Below are 14,113 nucleotides of genomic sequence, written 5' to 3'. Positions count from 1 at the left end.
GAGTTCCAGGTCGCTCTTGTCACTCCTAGCATGGCACCTGAGGCACTATTTGGCCACGTTTTCAGATGACACAAAGGGCTCAGATGTCCTCCGGTGTTTGGAAGCCATCAATTACCTGTATTTGAATATCTCTTTACAAGTAATTTATGCTCTTAAATATTTGCTTATTTTACCATTGCCATCATCATAATTATCTCCTAGTTTTGCTGTTCTTATGACTGCCCTGTTGTTGTAGACTTCCTCTGATGTATACTTGGGTCACAGTCAGGAACAGGACATAGGACTATGTGGTCTGCCCCTGTGCTACCATTCTTCCGTAACATTATAAGTGAATGTACGTGTACAGATAATTTCCTATGGTGCCATTTCCAATCTGAACACTTTTCAAAATAGCATTCCAACGAATACTACCTGCATATTTTGTACACTGAAAGACGAGCTTTGCCCACTACTTCATAACCACTGACCAACTAACAGTAGGCAGTACTAGCCTTGTTACCAAACCCAAGATGCTTGCCTACAACATTTGTCATTAGTGCAAGTTAAATCTCAGCTGCAGTTTCATGCTAATTACAGTTTTCTGTTGAAGCATGCTAATTATTTTTCTTGTTGCTTTACAGCAGAAAAGACCTGTAGCCCGTTGAACCAAGAAACATATTTATAGTGACCTCAGAGGCCTTGGCTAATTCATTAATTGCAAGCAAAAAAAAGGCTCTACCGTGTAATCCAGTTTTGTAAGAGCAGATCAATGTAGCAAGATTTAGGTAGTGTTACATAAGATGTTTCCTGAAGTTTAGAGCTAAGGGCAGCATTAAATGTGAATTGGTATTCATGTTCGGAATTGAAATCTAATACCTTAGTATTTTGATTTTAAAAGTGGAGTTTTTCAAGAGTTATGTTTCTCTTCTAACAGAATGAAGTTCCGGAAGCTAAGAAAGAAGAATCTTTGCTAGATTTGGACTTCGACCCTTTCAAGCCAGAAGTTGTATCAACAGGAGTTACTCATTCACCCATGTCTCAGGTATCTCTTTGCCTTGAGGCAGGCAAAGCACATGGATGAAACATGCTGTGCTTGGTAGCAAAATCTGCCTCGTGTTCTAAGGAGTAGGGCTGTCTGTAGTGAATGAAAAATGATCTTTCTGAGCAGCTCTAGTCAGCCATTTATCTTTCCCCTTCTGTAACTGTGTACATGATGTACTGGGAGGTGAGGAAATTGTCAGGTGAGGAAATTGTCAGGTGGTGAATGAAGGTGTCTGCCAGTGAGTATGGTTTGGTGGTACCTTGGCCTTGACTTCAGCACGCTGTTATTTTCCATCTTCAGAACAACTCTCAGTGCCAGCATTATAATTCTCCAGTGTCTGTTTTTTTCTGACAATTTTTCTGACCTGGCTTTGGCCCTTCATGTTTGGAAAGATGCCTCAGGGGGCCTCAATCGCATGGACTCAGCATGTGATTGCCTTGCTGTGATGGAGTTTCTGTACCAAGTAGTGTATATGAGCTGAGTGGTTTTGCTTTTATAAATCTGGTTTAGACCTAACATCAAAGAAAATGAGATCATGGCATAGGGTGTTTCCTTGTAGGATGTTGTGTTAAAGAAAATCTGCATTCTATGATAATATTTGCCAGGGTAGTTTCTTGCAGCAATATGAAAAAAAAAAAGAAGTATAAAAGGAAAAAAAAAGGCTGATGTGTCAAGTTGCTGATTTTCATTGACTTATCCTCAGGGAACTGCTATTTTAAGACGCAGAACTCACCCTCACTCCCCACAGGGCTGATAGTACAGTAAGGAAGTTTTCCCGGCCAGCAGAGCTGTAGCCCTGTGTTGTACACAAAGAAAGGAACAATATTAACACATTGTTAGCAAAACCTCTTATCCCTGTGGCTATCGCTAACCTGGCTTGTACTGTGACACATGAGAGGACTAATCAGCTGTTCAGGAATGCAGCACTGGGAAAGGAGTGAGAACACGAGAAGCTTTAAGGCTGAGATAGTCCTGGTTCTCTGCTGATCTCTTCCTCATTTAATTAGTGTCTTCATTGGTGTGCAGTCCTAGTTATGCAGTGAGATCTGTAGTGATCTCTGATGGGTTATGCACTGTCAGAGAAAGTGTATTGTCAGCACTCTGAACATCAGCTGAAATTTCTCATTGTGGCTTTCTAAGAGAGCTGTTCAATTATAGCAGAGGCTTTGTGCACCTTAATTGCTATGTTTCTTGCTCCTTCTAAACAGGGAGGGAGAACAGGAAAGAAAATTCTAGCTCTGACTTTGCTAACTCTGCCCTTTCAGCTTGTCTCATATTGATGCTGATTAGAACAATGGGATCATGAAACCAAAGACATTTAACTTTTGTGACCCAGCATGTTTTGTCTTGATATCAAATAGAGTTTGTTAGTTTAGCTAGAGTTGGTTCAGATTCAGCTGTACCATGAAACACAGACTAATTCTGTGTCAAAAAATACATTGTAAGTTTTTCACCTAAGTGTATAAGAAGCATTCACTGAGCACCTTCAGTCTCTCCTCTCATCTTTCCTCCTGCAGTCTGGGTCTTGGACTCACTGGATGTAACAGGGTCATTGCTATGGCAGCCCAGTTGCAATCTTTGGAGAGCCCTGTGCTACCTTGCAGGGAGCTTAAGAGAGCCTTAAGAGGTATTCCTAGGTGTGTATAGTTTTTGCCTCAGTCACTACTGCTGAGTGATGTCTAGACTTAGGTAGTCATTCGTGCCACGATGCTTCAGGATGCCTGGCATGACTTCCCTATTGATCATTTAATTAATTACCTGCTCCACTGCTCTGGCAGGGTGATCAGACCACAGTAAGTGAGCCCTGGTCTGCCCTTCCTCATTTAGTTTTCTGTTTTTATGTCCTTTCTAAAAGTGCCTGCCTCTGACCTCTGTTTGCTAGCTGTGGTCTGTCTCACCTTTCCCTTAGTTTGTTCCTTCCCTCTTGTGCTCAAAGTCTCATGAGCAATGAAAGGAAAAGGAAAAAAATGAAAACAAAGCAATCTATCCACTTCCATGGAAGTCAATAGGATATCCAGGGTTTGCAAAAGCACTACAAGAACAGACCTATCACTTTTCCTTAAAGCTTGAATATTCAGCTAGTAATGTTACAGCAGAGTGAGCAGGTACACTTGTGAATTACATACACAGAAGAACATACCTTGACTTAAACCAAGTTAACATCAAGAGCCATTTCTCAATCAGTTTAATTTGCTGTGAATCTGAGTATTGAGTTATTACTTTGTCTTTTGCAAAAGCAGAAGTTGTTCTGAGAGCCATTTTGCCATTATAAGAAGGAGGCAAGAAAAGAAGCTAGCTGCAGCAATCCTTTCTCTCGGGCAGATGTTAGAAGTCACATTTAACATGTGCAAATATTTCAGGAACAATTTTACATTTTACTTTATGAACATCTTTAGTTTTTGTTTTTGATGGGCTTTAACCTAGGTGCAAATATAATAGATATGTTTTGAAGCATCTCAGACAGCTTTTGGAACTGATCAGCAGAGCTGCTTCTCATGTGGTGGGCTATTAATATTTGGCATGAAGTCTGCTGCATTCCTTTCACCTGTCCATTCAGCTCTTTGGCTAACAGGTCACTAACATTTATTACTTAACAGACTGGAGAAGAAAATGAAAACACTGGTCATCTTTCTCGTTTTGTTTCCCAAAAAGCATGCCGTTCCCCTTCCTGGTGTCAGTTCTGAGAAAATCCACTTGTTCTCAGTGGGTAGCTGGATCATTTTTTAACTGGCCAAAAAACCTGACCTATGTAAGCTTTTTAAAGCTTGCACTTTGCAGAGGCTCCTATACCTGTTGAAGGTCAGTCACCAGCTCAGAATCTGGTTATTACTTAAGCGCCTGTTAATGTGAGTTTGCTGGAAAGCAACGTTTTGAAGTGGGAAATACCACAGTCCATCACATACTGCCCATCCTGTTGAACTAAGTATATTATGCAGTTATGTGCCCATACATGTGTTCACACACACAGTAATATATAAAATCTATATGTATATATGCATATAAATAAGTTTACAAGGGCATGTAGACATAGGAGAAGGGGGAATGGCTTTAAATTGAAAGAGTGGAGATTGAGATTAGATATTAGGCAGAAACTCTTCCCTGTGAGGCTGCTGAGGCGCTGGCACAGGGTGCCCAGAGAAGCTGTGGCTGCCCCATCCCTGGCAGTGCTCAAGGCCAGGTTGGATGCGTCTTGGAGCAACCTGGTCTAGTGGAAGGTGTCCCTGCCCATGGCAGGGGGTTGGAACTGGAGGAGCTTTAAGGTCCCATCCAGACAAAACCATTCTGGGATTCTCTGATATAAATAAACTCTCTCTTGTTAGTTAATGCACAGTTAAGTAGCATGTTGAACGTACAGTATATGAAAAGTATTTTTCTCAAAGACTTTTTTTTTCCCCTCCTTTTTTTCAGACATTGCCATGGGATTTATGGACGGTAAGCCTGACTTTCATCATTGTGAACTGGGATATTTCCATGCCTCTGATTATGTAAACCACTAAACTCAGATTTGCAGTGCTTTTACCAGAAAAGATAAAGAATATATATAAGATAAAGAATTTATAGACTGTGACAAATACTTTCAAGTTTATGGAGCCACAGGGGATCTTTTAAAACCAACAACATTAAAAAATAATCTCTCTTGCTTGGCCTACAAAACCCCTAAATGATGTCAGAAATCTAGGTTAATAAGATTCACAATCAATATAGCAAAGCGTGTGCTGCTTTTACTCTCATGCTTAAATTACAGCTACTACAGGGTAGGAATGTATGCTACTCACTTGGTTCAGTTATCTGAAGGTGTAGTTCCTCAGGACTTTACCCCAGTGGACAACCATTTGCTCAAGATTCAGGAATGAAAAGAGAATTTAACTTGCCTTTGTGGGCATGCAGTGAAGTGGAGTTACTCACAAATGAAGCTGCAGCTCTAGGAAACTTCATGAATCCTTCCTTTTTTCTCTCAATGTCAAATCAGATGCAATAATCTGCAGGAAGAAAACAACTCATTTTTGTGAGCTTTCTTATGACTTTATGTCATGGAGATAGCGGGGTTGACTTGACATGTACCCTGGTACATTCATTTTTGACCTTTTGCAGCTTCAGCCAGCACAGAAATCTACGGATGCTTCTCATGCATTCACATTTGTAGCACTGGTTTGCGAGCACACAGCGTGTGTGATGTGTATTAAATGCTCATCTTTTTCTATTGGGAAAGGTTAAATAGAGCCTGAAAAACAAGTCACGCTTGTAGGCTAGCCAAAATTTCAGGGCTGCCAATATCTAGACCAGCTAAAATAACCCATAAATGTTTCAACTATATTGCTCTAAACTTACGTTAGATAGCTTTATCAGTGTCTTTCGTTCACACAGTTTTATTAATAAATATTAATTTAATATTATATATGTATTCTGTATTGCAATTATTTTCCTCTTTGCTCTAGTCTAAAAACAGTAAGTAGTGAGCTTCACAGCTGAATGCTTGAAATTAGGGATACTCAGCCATTTACTGAGTTTCTCTTAATAGGTTGAATACAGAGCAGTTGTTGATCTTGCCTGCAGCATTTGTGTCTGTTCAAAGTGGCAGTGTAGACAGCAGTGGAAATGCCTCTGCATGGCACAGGGTGATGGAGAATCGAAGGAGCTGCATGTGCAGGGCCCTCTGCACTGCTTGCAGTGATGCCTTGGTGTAAATACAAGTAAACCCCCCTGCCACTTGTGTTGTTTCCTTCCTTGATCACTGTCTCCCAGAGCAACCCCTTTTTTCATTTGAGGTGTACTAGGGTTTTTGTGATCAAAATGTCAGTGGCTCACAGAGGAAAGCAAGGAGTGATAAATATTCATTACACATGTAGATCTTTTATAATGTAATATGGAAGCATGGCTTAAATTCAGGGGCCTGGCATTAGTCTCCTGTGGAGCAGCAAGAGAGGACCCGCTGCTCTTTCCCCACACCAGTTTGGGACCTGCTGCTGGTTAGAGAAGTGATAATTAATGAACTGCTGCTGTAACAAAGTACATCGCGTTCTTCTTTCTGTGTTTTATACGTGTGATTTTCTTCTCTACAGACAAGCAGCGAATTGGTGCAGCCGGTAAGCAAACCTCCCCTCAGAATTGCAACACTCTAGAGACATGCTTTAATCAGTGTGGTGTGATACATAGTTTTCTGGTTTTGTCTATCAGTGCTGCTCTTTCACATTGCAATCTATTGCCTCCAGATGTTGCAAACCACCTAGCTTTTCCTAAAATGGCTTAATTTAGTCACTTGCATTCTTTAAATTAAAATTGCTTTAGTGAAATATGAATTTTGTGTTTTCTCATCAAGTCCGCCTTTATCTTTTTCATCTTGTGTTTTTTCTTTGCTTTTCTGTCTGCTTAAAGCCTGATTCTTCAAAAAGTCTTTCCCTGTGTAACCTGGTCATGGAGGAAGCCCCAAACAGTGGGTCATCAGAAGATATTAACAGAACTCAAACTGATCTAGGTTCACTCAACTGGGGCCTAGATGTTAGCACACCCATTGTCAGCCAGGAAGTTACTGCAGGCGGTTCTTTGCTTTTCCCTGGGGCAGAGCAAACCTCAAGCGAATCCACGGGTACTCTGCCTGCTAGTGTTTGGCCTGCTGTACAGAAGCAGGAGGATGCTGCTCCAGGGTCAGCGTCTGTAAACGAAAACCAGAGGACTTCACTGGAGGACCAGTTGGATGCCAGAAATGTCCCATGGGAAGATGTGGTGACCAATCAGCCTTTAGAGAACATAACCAGTTTTGAGACACCCATCCTGGGAACTGATAGCTTGTTGGATGAACCCCTCCCATGTGATGTGCAAAAGGCAGAGGAAGAGCGGGAGGAAGACGAGTGGGCAGGTGTCAAGCCAAGTGAAAAGGTAGAGACCAGAGCTGTTAACTACGAGGAGGTAGAAGGTACAGAGGAACTGGAAGAGCAAGGTTGCAAAACCAAGGGAAACAATGAGGGAGAACTTCATGAGGTTTTAGCAAAATCAGATCTAGAGTTAGAAGATAATGATGGGGATGCTGAGAGAGTTGGTAGTGCTAACCTAGAAAACCCCAGGGAAGAAGAATTCAAATGGGTCAATGTCATTAAGGAGAAAGATGGAGAAATACCATTGTTAAGCACAGGGCTGGAGGATGGGGACAAAATAGTAGTGGATAACTATAAAACTATAGAAAGCACTGGTGCTGAACCTGAGGGAGTCTTTGGTATCTGGGATCAGGACCACCAAAGGACATTTGCAGATGGTTTAGACCAAACTGACAGTGGTACTAGAGAGAGTACATCCATGGAGTGTGTAAAAATGAGAGTACATGTTGACCTAGAGGTAACTGACCACACAGAGAAGGACCTTGCAGATACTGGAAACATTCTGTGTGATGCAGAATTACTCAGTGCAGAAGAATCTGGTAAAGGAACTGAAGACAATAGCATCAGCCTCTTCACAAATGGTAGTGCTGCTGCTGAAGGACAAGGTGCTGCTGAAAAAGAGTGGCCATTGCTGCCTGAGGCAGCTGATGCTGCTAGCAAAAGCTGTGGTAATCCTTGCCTAGATAACGCAGAAGACCAAGTGACAGATAGGGCAGCAGCAGCAGTAGCTGAAGAGCATCCTAGTAGCGGTGGTGTTCCTGAAGCCTTGGAAATGGACCCCTGGCTGGCGAACTGGGATCCAACAGTTACTCATGATTCCTGGGGTTTTTCTAATGTGTCAGATGTCCAAGCCAATGGACTGGATAATTGGCCCTTTTTCCCCAAGGACCAAGACTCAGAAGAAGGTAACATGGAAAATGTTTGGTTAGGCATTAGTGATAAATGGTCTACACAAGACCTAGGAGGTACTGGTACCAGCTGGGGAGAACTAGGTGCAAGCACAACCAATAGAATTCAGGAGACACCAGTAAAACAAGGCTTGTCTGGGGAGCAGGCAGGCATTAGCAGTCCTGGACCAAGCAAGGAGATAGCTAGACCCTTGTCTCTGTTTCAAATGGGAAATTCCAGAAATGCTAGCACCGAGAGTTCAACTAGTCCTAAAGACAATGAGACCAACAACTCAGATTTATCTGAAGATGAAATTGCTAACCGGAGATATGGATTGTTGTACCAGGAAATTGAGGCTGATAAAGAAGAGGTACCTACCCCAGTGTGTAGCCTAGTCTAGACAAAGAGTTCCTTAGGTCATGCATAACCTTGTCATTTAAAAACAATCCGTGTGTGTTTTTCCCACTGCCTGTCCTAAGCCCGTGCTACTCTTTTTCTTTGGAAGCTGCCATGCAACTGTTCATAGTGTGGTGCCCTTCAGCCATGCAGTGAAGCAGGCTGACAAAACTGCATTTCTAAACAGGGAATGAAGCTTTGAGCTGTGATGGCACATCGTGTCTCACAGGTTTTGTGTCTTACCTGTAGAACTTTAACAGCACCTAGTCCTTTTTGGTTTCTTGTTTTATAGAATTGCTTAAGTTACTCTGCTTTTTGGTTTTGTTGTTCTCTTTAAGCCTGTGACGCCTCTTACCAGCTAGCACTGTCATCAAGTTTCTTGCTGCCTTACCCCTCATTTTATTCTTTTTTCCCTTTTTTAATGTCTGGCCTACATTTTTATTGTGCAGATAAAAATGTTTTGACTCCTGTTCTGCTTCAGTAAACAAATGATAATTTGTTCTGATCTTCACTTCTACATAGGCATCCAGCACAGCATTTAATGGATTTGCACAGGTAAGAAATAAACATGCTTTGAGATGTATTTTTCCTGTGCTGGTAGGAAGGGATGTATGTGCAGTGCGGCTGTACGTATTCAGGAAATGTGTTGTACAGACAAGCTGCACAGCAGGGTCGTACTGACCCCAGTCCAAACCCTGTCCTCAGAAAATATTCCTGGATATTACTGGAATGATGCTAATACTCTTGGTACCCTGGGCCTGGCTGAATTTAGTAGCAAAAATCTGACTACCTCAGTGGGACTGATTATTTACCTCCCCAAAGGACTGCTTTAGCTTTTTCTTATTGTGCTCTTTTGGGGCTTTGTCTCACAGTTCCAAACTCCTGTAAAGCGTGGGTTCTTCAGTTTCACGTACTTTCAGCAACTCTGTATATATAAAATGAGTTTTGTTTCTGCATCTTTGTTTTCATTGAAGATATATTTGAATCTGAAAGTTAAACCTTAATTATTTGTTTGTTGCCATGCTGATGGTAAGACTCAGACATAACAGAGATACAGTGCATGAAGATACCATGTTTATGCTTCCATATTCCTTATTCTAGGGCTGTGCCAAGATCCCAAATTTCAGGTGGATAACCTGAGGCCTCATTAATTTCCAGCATCCTTTTAGAGACTGGCTCATCCACAGCACACCCTGTACTCCAGTTTTAAAAGCACCCAAAGAGGCTGAGCTTATACAAGGATGGAAATGAGTTTTCCAGTGCTTAACCATTCTCCTCCAGAGCATTTAAATTAGTGGATCAAAGGGGCAAAAAGCCAGGCAAAGAGCCACTGCTGATAATCAAGGCAAAATGTTTGCCCTGAGGGAATCAAAATCTGATGCCCCCACTGTAGTATGAAAAGGATTTGGCCAGGGATATTTTGTAGATTAACTGGTTCTGAGTAAGAAGTTGGAAAGCATCTCCATTCTTGTATCTTCTGAATGCAGGTAAAATTTTGCATCTATAATTACGTTACTAACTGATGAAATAAGAGCCCAGCATCAAGAGCATGTGAAAGGATCTTGGAGTTAGTGTACTCCCCAGGCATGGGCACATGTAGTCTGCAAAAAGGATTCAGAGTTTTACTACTTAAAACTCCATTGTGTCTGAAGCAAAGCCCTTGCTATCCACATATATTAACTGAAGGGGGTTTCACTACCTTTAATAACATTGCACGGTTTAGAAGTATCGAATGTATAACTGAAAAAGGAATGTCTTTAATGTTAATAGTGCTTCACTAATAATAATTATTAATATCTATTTAGATTGTCATCTTTTACTCTATGTGAATTTACTTATGAGTTTACCTGAATTAACCATTAAAATATCAGATCTTTGATTGACACCTGCAAGCATCCTGACTCAAATATTTTTGCATCATTGTTTTTCATTTCTATATCTAGGATACCTCTGCATTTACAGTGCAATCAAATGAGAATGTGACAGAGCCTTTGGTAAGTGGTGGCTTTTGCTTCCTTTTTAAGTACCTTGTAAAAACCGGCACCATTTTTCCTTTGTGCAAAGGTATTTTCTCCTTTTTGAGTTTTCCATCCTCCAAGTCACAAAACCTTAAGCTGGATGAGTTGGTGGCTGATGTTGTAAATCATTGCTCACTGAAACAGTCTTGCACAAGGATAGCACAGAGAAAAAGAAAAGAAAACCAGGATATTCTAAGCTATATTAACTTTTCAAAGGGGCAGTCAAACAGTTTGTTCATTTATTGCATGTAAGAAATTACAAGAACGAGTACTATGGTCCCAGTGTACAGCAAGCAGGAGATAGTACCTGATGGCTGTTTAAATGTCTGTAGTATTGTTATAGTTTCACCCATTCTCCAGATACGAATATAGGCATGGTCCCCTTGTAAGGAGTGGAGAGTCTTTCTGGAAGTGATCATGCTTGGGCAGTTTTAGTTTCTCTTACAGTCTTTGGTTAGCCTGGAGTAAGGATGTGGAATAGCAGCATTGCTGGGCGAGTGCTATAGCTACTTAATAGCAGCAGAGTGATGCTCAGTATTATTTAATGTGGCTTTTGTATAATGCCTCTGGTGGTACTTGTGTTCATAACGGTTACTGAATACAGCGAGATATTTGTACTGGTAGCTGAAATGTGATAACTAGTCTGAAGACTGCTTGTCAACAAGTGACTTTAAGAACATCAGTGCAATCTGCATTATAGTGTTACCTGTGATTTTAAGCCTGAAAGTTTCTTCCAGGATTAAACCTCAGGAAGCTCATTAATCATCTTACCTGGGATAAATATACTTTGTGTTTCTCATTTCAGTCCTGTTTCTTCTTTGTGAAATTCGCTAGAGCTAGCATGAATACACTATACAGATTGATTTCTGCACAGCATGGTATAATATAATGAATGTTTCTTTATGCTGTGGCAAATCCTGACGGTCTTGCTTAGGCAGACTTCCCTGTACCTCATTAAAAATCAGGCTGCTTAAGGAATATGTGAGGAAAAAAAGTGAGAGGCTATGGGATTCTCCCTGAAAAATACCATTGCGAAGAAGATTTTAGTGTCTTTAAGAGTTTTGTGGAAGCTATCTCTTCATCACAGGAGACCTTCTAGCCAGCTGTCTGTTTATCAGCTGCAAAGCAGTTAAATAGCTTTTGAGCTTCCTATTGTGCTGAACAATTTCTTCATGGCAAATTAATCTACTGGGGTTATTTTATCTGTTTGAGTCAGCTGTCTTTTATAAATGGAAAATGCTGAGCACAGCTTGCAGCTCTCCTCTTGTATGCATGTGTATTTGCAAAGTGATGTCTCCACTGGAGATCTCACTTTTGCTGTGAACTACTTTGCCACAGGACTGAACGTGTGGCAGGGCTGGTGATATCTGTTAGATCTTGCTTTAAAAGAAAGCCTGGGCCACAATTTAAAAGGGTGGAATTCCCAATACAGGGTTGATAAATGGATGCATTGAGAGCTCAAGAGGGAATGCATTTTAATAAGAAACCAGGGATGATTTTCACTGCTAGAATTCCAGCAGTCAGTGGTTGCTCTTGTTCATACAAAAACTGTTTGAGTCTCTGTTAATTGCTTCTTATCTTCACTGGAGGAGGGGGTATATTGTCTGAGAACAGACAGACCTAGGGAATAGGGGGTAATTAAAGAACTTATGTTTGAAGCCCACAGTTGGTGCACATGAGTGCCATTTTCAGCTTCTGGCCTTACCTTCAGGTTCTGGAGAATTTGAGTGCCTTCCCCCCAGTTCCATCACTCCTTTCTGTACCACAGGAAGCTGATGCGTTCTTTCTGTGTGAGGGAGGGATGTAGGACTGGCTCAGTTTACATATTGAACAGAGAGGATGAAAATGCCCTTTAGATGCTGTCAGGCCAAGCATGGTTGTCTTCTCCCTGGCAAAGTCCAGTGAGATTGAGCCTGAAGCAGCGTTGTGCCAGGCACAGTTCCCATTCCCCTCCTCCCTCTCCATTATAATGTACTTCTCAACAATTTTTCCACTGTCTACTTAAAAATCCATAAAACAAAAGACTGAGGCTGAAGAAGCTCCACCTGGGGAAACCAAGGTTGAGGAAACCCCTGCTGCTGCTGCTGTGGAGAAGGAGGCTGTCCCTGCTGAGCCTGCAAAGCCAGCAGAGCAGGCTGTGGTGAGTGACCTGTCCCTCATGCCACCTCCTGAGCCTCATCCAAGCCACTTTCCATCATGGTGGATGTGTCTGCTGCATTTCAGCCACCCTTTCCATCATCACCATCCATCCATGGCTGGTTTCCCCAGCACTGGGCTGTGTCACAGCATGCCTTTCCAGTATGCATCTTCCTGTCAGCCCTGAAGTGTAATCCTCTTGTGTTTGGCATTTTGCTGAGTGGTTGTGGTTTCACAGATTGTTTGATTCCAGATGAACTTCAAAAGGAGAAAGAATTGATGCCATGTTTAAATGACCTTATTAGCAATTTTCTCATTTCAAGCTGAGCACTAAGCCAATGTACATATTGTATGGTCCTTGCTAAAGCATGAAAATACCAGAAAAAAAGTAATTGTAATATAAGTTACCTACAAGGTTCATAGTTTCAGAAGCCAGCCATGATCTGAAGAGGGAACTCCATTACCAGTTTGGAGATTTTTACATGTCAGCCTTCAGGAGAAAGCCCTGTGGTCTATGGAAACCAGGCTCTCCCCTTTCCTGTGTGGTTTCTTTTCAGTTGATATAAATCACAGCAATAGCTTGTCAACTCCATAGTAAGGCAAAGAATGAAACTGCCTGTCTGAGGCACGTTGTTTTGTCAAACTCTTGTCCAGAATGCCTCGTGTCTAGTCAGAGTAAATCTGATAGTTCGGAATAAAGGAGGAGGGACGGAGGGGAAATCAGTCATTGGTTTGGAGCCCTCGTCTTCCCCTGAGTGAATGGCAGGGAATAATGTGGAGTGACAAATATTAATGAAGCTGAAAAGGTTATTTCCAGATGGCTTTATTCTCCTCATCTGTAAGGATTTAAGGAAGAAAAAAGTAGGGTTTTTTTTTCTTGTCTGCTTGTTTTGCTGGGATTTTCTTCATTTCTTTTTAAATATGAAGTTGTCTTTGCTGATTTGGGAAAATAAGCTAAAAGTGTTGGTTTTAAAATGTCTGAAATGGAGTCATTCTGCATTTGGCTCTGAGGGGCTGTTATTTCAGGAAGGGCTTTCCAGGACTTGCAAAGAAGAGTTTTGAAGATTAGGATTAATGACAAATAAGATCAAAGCTAAGGAAAGTACAGAGTTGCAAAGGATGAGAACATGTCATTTTTCGACAGTTCTGCATTCGTTTGCTTCAAAAGTGACAGTTTATTTTAAAAGTGGACTTGTAAAATATTGATAACTCTTTCTGGGAATCTTTGTTCAAGTTTGGTAACTTCCAGATTGGACTGGCAGCCCCTAATCAGTTTAATTTTTCTGTGGTAAGTTTCCTGTCACATCTCACTAGTCCAGGAAGTTTATAGTATGCAGTCTTCATTGGGAGAGCTTCACAGTAAATGTTGTGGTAGGGTTTTCATTTAAATTAGGGAGGGAATGGTCTAGGGGATAGGGTACCACTTGCAGGACAGGAGTTCTGTATTCAGTTACTTGCTGTTTCCTGCTCTGCCTGAACAAGATTGCCAACTTCATTATGAGAGCTCGTCAGAATTGCTGCCTGGGATCTCATTGCGTGTTTTTGTCTTGGTCCTTCAGGTCTCAAATGCCATAGAACAAAGTTTTTATTAGTAGCTGTCAACAGCTGATCCTATTTGGGGAGGGGATAAAGTGTTTGGCAATTAGGACAGAATGACCGTGTGCACCAACAGAAGTCAACCACGGCAAAAGTCCTTGCCTGGACTTCTGTACACTGAAACAGTCGTTTCCCTATTTCCATAGCATCCCCAACGGCAGCTGTAAAACCCCAAGGATACAGTCTGA

At 41.5% G+C, this 14,113-nt stretch overlaps 2 protein-coding genes across 4 annotated transcripts in view; both read left to right on the top strand.

The window, feature by feature from the left end:
* LOC133223883 (amphiphysin) overlaps positions 1 to 14,113 on the top strand; it is a 107,598-nt gene that overhangs the window by 79,096 nt on the left and 14,389 nt on the right. For 2 of the 3 annotated variants that reach the window (XM_061374997.1, XM_061374996.1), the window contains exons 12-17: positions 914 to 1,021; positions 4,430 to 4,453; positions 6,082 to 6,105; positions 8,698 to 8,730; positions 10,119 to 10,169; positions 12,217 to 12,333. In XM_061374997.1, coding sequence (XP_061230981.1) covers positions 914 to 1,021; positions 4,430 to 4,453; positions 6,082 to 6,105; positions 8,698 to 8,730; positions 10,119 to 10,169; positions 12,217 to 12,333 — 357 coding nt within the window. The remainder of the gene's footprint in view (positions 1 to 913; positions 1,022 to 4,429; positions 4,454 to 6,081; positions 6,106 to 8,697; positions 8,731 to 10,118; positions 10,170 to 12,216; positions 12,334 to 14,113) is intronic. The other variant, XM_061374998.1, reaches the window with a different exon arrangement.
* Positions 6,117 to 8,689, top strand: LOC133223884 (uncharacterized). The gene has a single exon (XM_061374999.1). It carries the CDS (start codon positions 6,314 to 6,316, stop codon positions 8,177 to 8,179), a length of 1,866 nt encoding a protein of 621 aa, XP_061230983.1. The 5' UTR covers positions 6,117 to 6,313; the 3' UTR covers positions 8,180 to 8,689.

This window comes from Neopsephotus bourkii, unplaced genomic scaffold (genome assembly GCF_033783945.1).
Source record: "Neopsephotus bourkii isolate Nb327-2 ecotype Australia unplaced genomic scaffold, CSIRO-AGI_Nbou_v1 NB_1655, whole genome shotgun sequence".
NCBI lineage: Eukaryota > Metazoa > Chordata > Aves > Psittaciformes > Psittacidae > Neopsephotus > Neopsephotus bourkii.
Note: the sequence above shows the minus strand (reverse complement) of the source record. Positions and strands in the feature narration are given on the sequence as shown.

Coding starts and splice junctions, on each gene's coding strand:
- LOC133223884 (XM_061374999.1), top strand. CDS start 6,314: ATGAATTTTGTGTTTTCTCATCAAGTCCGCCTTTATCTTTTTCATCTT.